At 25.2% G+C, this 7,036-nt stretch overlaps 1 protein-coding gene across 1 annotated transcript in view; it reads left to right on the top strand.

The window, feature by feature from the left end:
• The window catches only part of LOC117172543 (adenomatous polyposis coli protein-like), a 58,303-nt gene that overhangs the window by 33,965 nt on the left and 17,302 nt on the right, over positions 1-7,036 (top strand). The window contains exons 9-10 of the mRNA XM_033360589.1: positions 118-396; positions 468-731. Coding sequence (XP_033216480.1) covers positions 118-396; positions 468-731 — 543 coding nt within the window. The remainder of the gene's footprint in view (positions 1-117; positions 397-467; positions 732-7,036) is intronic.

Genomic DNA, 7,036 nt, shown 5'->3' with positions numbered 1-7,036 from the left:
TAATTATTAATATTTAATTTAATTAAATATTTAAAATCTAATTTAATCTTTCCCCTTTCTTTAGCTCTTTTTTCGCTGTGATCTCTATTCTTAGTAATCCAATTTTTTTCTTAACAGAGGTGCTTAAATGACACAACTTCTCCTACAACTTCCGAACTAAATCTGAAAAGACTATCTCCTGCTCCTTCGGAAGGTGAAAATAGTTTCTCGGAAGAGGAGAGTAATAAAGAAAATCAATTGATCGAGTCTTCATCTGTGCCAACTTCACCTAAAGGTTCACAGAAAAATCGTTCATGCTCATCGTCACAAAAGGATTGTAAAATTGAAAGTCCTTCGCCCGTGCCGTCTGAAGAGGAGCTGAAAGTTTATTCATTGATGGAATCCGAAATGGAAGGAGTAAGTTGTTTCGGATTTGTGGGATTTTTCAGAAGATCAAGTACTGAGGAATTTTCACGTCTTATTTTCAGATTCCACTAAATGTCCCTTCATCAACTCCGAATTCTCCAAATTCTCCAAGATCTCCTTCGCCGGAGAATATTACTGCATTTTATAGAACAAATCCTTGTGGAAGGTCTTCGACGCCAACCACCTTGGTTCAAAAAACTAGCAAAGATAGTCCATCGCCTGTTCAATCGCCGATTCCATCGCCCGTTCCATCCGAAGATAGGGTCAGTCTCACAGAAGAAGAAAATATTAAACTCGATCAGTTGATTGAATCTGCTATGCCGAAGGTAAAATTTATATTTCATTAATTTCAGGTCGATAATTAGTATTACTGCTTCAGCTGATGGAGTTTTTAAAAATCTATCTAAAAAAAAGCGGTGTAACGAAATATCTTGAAATTTTCGCAGCATTGTTGTTGAAAACCTAATTAATTTGGATATTTGGAAAATTGAAATAATGCACACGCGATTCCTTTTAATAAGAAGAGCCATAGGAAACCTTATGCAAATTGAGCACGAAATAATACAAGAAGAACCCCCCCCCCCACTCCCGGAAAACTTGGACGCGTGAATTCGGATTTAGTTAGTTTGCATTGCTCGTAGCGCCTCTTGCAGAAAAATACGAAACCCAGAACACTTTCAAAATTCCCTTATTTTTCCTTCACTAATTTTTCATTTCTAGTAATTAATATTCAAATACCAGCATTTTAATCTGGTAATACGTGTAACATATAATATTTTGTTAATGGAATAAAACAGTATTTCATATACAAATTTAAGATTTTCAGATTTATTAATTTATCTCAAACGAAAAAAATGTCTTTTCTACTATAAAATATGGCTTTTTAACAAAATACTTGAATTTTTGTCAAAATAACAAAATTTTTAACATAATAGTTGAATATTCAACCTAAAAAGACAAATTCCCAACGAAAAAGTGTCATAATTGATATTTTAATTAAAAAATAATGAAATTAACAAAAAAGACGAATTTCCAACAAATAATTAATTTTCCACGAAACTGATGCAAGTTTACCCAACAAAAATGAAATTTCAAACTAAAAAAATTATTTTTTTTTTTTTACCAAAAAAGGCTAGTTTTTAATTAAAAAAGATCAATCTTAAAAAAATGTAAATGGTAAAATTTCTGTTAAAAAATTAATAAGAAACAGTATTTTCCACTACACAGTTAAAATTTCAATAAAAAAAATAAGAAAGAAAAAAGATTAATTTACAACCAAATTATTAAACTTTCAACCAAAAAGATGAATTTCAACTAAAAATATAAATATTTAGCAAAAAAAGTGATTTCGTAACAAAGTGATTCCACAAAATGTTTGAAACAAATTAGTTGAATGCTCAAGCAAAGAAGAATTATTTTTACCAAAAAGTTGTATTTTTTATTACAAAAAAATTCAATTTCTTCTAAAACAGATGAAGTTTTAAATTAAAAAGATACCCTTTCAAACAAACAGTTGAATTTTCTGTTGAAAACCATTTCAGTCGAGTTTTTACGATCAAAATATTAATTTTGAAACAAGAAATGATTTTATGCTAAAGAAATTCATTTTTCAATTCAAAAAGATGAATTTTTAGCCAAAAAGGATGACTTTTTAACAAAATTGTTGAATTATCTACCAAATAATTGCATTTTTATAAAAAAAAATAGATGAAATTTCTCTTAAAGTAGAAGAATTTTTAATTATGAAAAAAAGTAAACTTTTCATCCAAAAAATATTGCAGTTGACTCTGCAAGATCAAGAATTGAATGTTTTAACAAAAAAAAAGTTTTTATGAAAGAAATTGAGTTCTCAATCAAAAAATAGGAATTTTTTCATCCATAAAGGGTGCATTATTAGCAAAAGAGATGAATTCTCTACCAAAAAGTTGCATTTTTATCAAAAAAAGATTAAATTTGGTGCTGAAACAGATGAATTTGTAATAAAAAATGACAAATTTATCTTTTAAGTGGAACTTTATCCAGAAAAGATTTCAGTCCTTTTTTCAACGCCGAATATTATATTACAAACAGTAGAATTTTAAAACAAAAATAAGGACTTTTAACAAAATTGTTGTATTTTCATCTAACAATTGCATTTTTATCTAAGAAGGTTTTAATTTCTGCTAAAGCAGTTGAATTTTAAAATAAATAAGACAAAATTTCAAAAAAAGAATTGAATTTTGAATCGAAATGTTACATTGTTATTCAAGAAAGATGAAATTTCTCACAAAACAGATGATTTAAACAAAAAGGCTTTAACAAATAGTTTAATTTTCATCCAAAGAAGATTTCAGTTCACTTTCTACCATCAGAATAAGAATTGTAAATAATTTGCTACCAAAATGGATTTCTTTGTAAGAAAATTATGGAATTTTCAACCAAGTAATAAAACTGATAATTAAAAGCATAATCTTCAGAAGAAACTTATTGCGAATTTACTAAGTTCTAATCTAAAAATATTTCAATGTTAAAGTTTTTAACGTGTCCTGTTTTCAAAATTTTAATCGAAACTTATTTCGATTCGAGATTCTTTAATTCAAAATAGGATTTTGCAATTATAAACGCTTCGAATTAGAATTAAATTATACAATTTCAACCACATTCTAATAAAATTGTCCATTTAAAAAAGTTTGTAATCTGACATTTTTCAATTGGGCACGCTTTTAATTAGAAATAATACAGTTTTAATTCCTTTGAATTTTAAATGATCGAATTTTCAAAATTATATTTGGAAAATATTTCATTTTTAACGTCTTGAAATTGTTCTGTTTTCGAAATTTTCTTATAAACTTAAATCATGGAAATTCGGGATTCTTATGTTTAAAATAAAATTGTCTGAGTTTGTAAGCTTTCAATTAGAAGTGATACAACTTCTAAACTTTTCAAATAAAATTGTCCAATTTTCAAAATTTAATCTAAAAGGGTACAATCTGGATCACTTTTAATTTCAAATAATACCATTGGTAATACTTTTATTTTAACGTTTTTCTGCAAGATGCAATAATAACGCTTTTCATATTAAATTTTGTTATTTTAAATAAAAACAATTCGATTTCGAAGCAGATTTACAATTCCAAACAATTTTATATTTTGTTAGATTAAAAAAATTATGAGTATTTAACCCTCAAACGGTACACTCCAACCCAGCATACGTAAACGGTACACTGGTGCGAATTGGTTTGTTTGCAATGTTAATATTAAATATTTAATGTATTGAACATATAATAAACAGCTAGAATATATCACACATATTTAACATATATATTTAATATATGTGGAGATAATCCGCTGCAGCTATGTTTGCGTAAATGCCAAAAAAATGAAAAAACTTCGGGTACGAATTCGCACGAGTGACCCTTTGAGAGTTTAAAAAAATTATTAGATTTCAAAGAATGGTTACCATTTTGCAACAAATTTAGGTTATATTTTTTGTTTTTGTCTGCAAATTGTATTTTTAAACGAAAATAATTAGATTCTGTTAGTGTTTTTTTTGTCGGAAATAGACATTTTTCATAATTTTTTAACAATTACATTATTTTAGAAACTTTTAACAATTTTATTATCTTACTATGATATTAATTTAAAAAATTAGATTTCAAAGAAGATTCACAATCTTTTAACAATTTTGTCTGTGTTGACGTATTCCACCATTAACCGGTATTTTTAGTAAAAAAATCATTAGATTTAAAGAAAAATTTAAAGAAAAATAGTTGATTCTTACGTTCTCTTAGCGGGGTTTCGGCAATTATTGGTATTTAGAAAATTAGATTTTAAAGATCTGTTATAACTTTAATGAGTTTAATTAACGTTTTTTCATAGAAAATTTGTATTTTTAAACAAAAATCATTATCATTTGAGCAAGTGCCAGATTTTACAAATTTTAGATTATGTCAGAGTTTTTCTTCAGAAATTTGTATTTTTAATTAGGTAATTGTACCTCAAACAGGGTTCAAAACTCTTTAAACAATTTTAGCTTATGCGGCTGGCCTGTGGAGAATTTGGACGGATAAATTCCGATTTAATTAGTTTGCATCGTTCGTAGTGCCTTTTACGGAAAGGTGCTAAAATACAAGTTTTAACAATGGTATTATTTCTTATTAAAAGCCTTCGAAACTGTACAATTTCGGATTAAATTATGAAAATTGGACAACTTTATTAGGAATGGTTTTAAATTGTACCATTTTTAATCGAAAGCTTTATAGTGAATTCACGCGTCCAAGTTTTGCTTTAAAAGAACGGTAACGAAAATGACAATATTAACGTAAATATAATCGAGAAATAAATTCTCTGAGAATTTATGAGAATCTCAGAATTTATTTTTATTAATAGAAAATTGAATTTTTTCGTTAACTTTTCGGTTGAAAATTGAACTTTTATTTTTAAAGTTTGTGTTTTTTATTTTAAAGTTTACCTGCTTTAGCAGAAATTAAATCTTTTTATGATAAAAATGCAACTGTTTGGTTAGAAATTAAGCTATTATACTATTTTCTTAAAAACTTAACTATTTCATAGAAAATTTATATTTTGGTGTTGAAAAATGAAGTTTAATATTTTCTGGATGAAAGCTCCACTTATAAAAACAAATTGTTTTTTTATTACAAATTAATCTGTTTTAATATAAAATTGATCTTTTTTGTATAAAAATTCAATTATTTGGTATAAAATTTAACTATATTGTTAAAAATTCGTCTTTTTGAATTGAAAATTCAATTTTAAACTTATTTTTTTGTTACAAAAATTCAATTTTTGATGTTACTGAGTTAACTGGAATCTTTTTTGGATGAAAACTCAACTTTTTTTGTAATAAAAAATTGTGCTGTTTTAAGATAAATTTCATATTTTTTTATAAAAATGCAACTATTGGCTAGAGAATTCAACGATTTTGTTCAAAAGTTTTGTTTTTTGGTTAAGAATTCGTCTTTTTGGATTGAAAATTCAATTTTTTTAACAAGACAATTATTTCTTTTTAAAAAATGCATAGTTTGATCGTGAAAATTCGACAAAAATCGTTTTCAACAGAAAATCCAACTATTTTTTTGAAAATTTATCTTTTTGGTTTAAAACTTCATCTGTTATAAAAGAAATTTTATTTTTTGTATGAAAATGCAACTTTTTGGTTAAAAATCGTTCATCTTTTTTGATAATTCAATTAATTTGTTTAAAACATTTGGTTGGATCGCTTTGTTAAGAAATCACTTTTTCTGTTAAAGATTTGTATTTTAAATTGAAAAGTTATCTCGTTGGTTAAAAGTTTATTTATCTTGTTATAAATTAATCTTTTTGAATTGAAAATTCAACTGCTTGGGTCAAAGTTAAACTAAATTGTGAAATTTTTTATTGAAGTCTTATGTCTGGTTGAAAATTTAACTTTTTAGTGGATAATAATTCTTTTTTTTTTTGGTTTAGAATTCATTTTTTGACAGAAAATTAAACTTAGCCATTTTTTAAGATTGATATTTTTTAGTTAAAAATTCGAGTTCGTTTTTTGTAAACAATTATTTTCAGTTTTAAATTTCCTTTTTTTTTGCGTAAAAATGCATCAATTTCGTGGAAAATTAATTTTTTGTTGAAGTCGTATTTTTTGTTTGATAATTGAATGTTTGTGAAGAAAATTTGTATTCTGTTTTGAAGGTTCAATCATTTAGACAAACTTTTATTTATTTTTTGATTGAAAAATCTTTATTTGTTGGAATTTCGTCTTTTTGGTTTTAAAATTGTTTTCTTTTGTTATATAAATTTCATTCTTTTGTTATTAAAATATAAACTATGACACTTTTTCGTTGTCCATTTGTCTTTTTAGGTTGAATATTCAAGTCTTATGTTAAAAATTAAATTTTTTGTTGAAAATTCCAGTATTTTGTTAAAGAGTCATCTTTTAAAGTAGAAAAAACTTTTTTTTGGGGTTTGAAATGAATTAATACATTTAAAATTTTTAAATTTGTTTATGAAACATTATAATTCCTGAATATGTCTGAGCTAGAAAACAATTTATATTCAACCGTTGATATAACCTGAACAATCAAAATATTGTTAAAAATGATAAATTATCTTAAATTATTTTAAATTCTGTCATATTCTCAGTTATATAACCTGAAATTAAATTATCGGGAATTTAAGAACTCTACCAACATAACTCTGGTAGTTGAATTTCTATAAAATCCATAAGTTTCGTTTAAATTTCATTGATCATAAATTTCGCATTTCGAAACTTTCCAAGTGAAAGATTCAAAATGAAACTTTCAACGGCACATTGCTATAAATATTTTTTGAAATCTAATTTTAAACATTTTAAATGCCAATGTTGCATAAAAAATAGTAACAAAATCGAAACTTGCTAGAAGATTTTAACCTTGTTCAAATTATAATTACTTTTGTAAGAGGTTAAAATAAACTCAAATTGTTGAATTTTGATGATAAATTTAGTTTCGAAATGATACTTTTCTGTAAAAATGAAACTAAAACAACTTAAATATTTTAAAGAAATTTTAAGTTACGAGGGTAGTTCAATAAGTCCTTAGAATGAAGTATAAAAACAATTTTTTTTGGGTAAATTTTTTTTTATTTTTCATCATAATCTCCTTGGAGCTCTATA

This window comes from Belonocnema kinseyi, chromosome 5, assembly GCF_010883055.1.
Source record: "Belonocnema kinseyi isolate 2016_QV_RU_SX_M_011 chromosome 5, B_treatae_v1, whole genome shotgun sequence".
Taxonomy (NCBI): Eukaryota; Metazoa; Arthropoda; class Insecta; order Hymenoptera; family Cynipidae; genus Belonocnema; species Belonocnema kinseyi.
The sequence above is the reverse complement of the archived record's forward strand: the minus strand, read 5'-3'. Positions and strand labels throughout refer to the sequence as shown.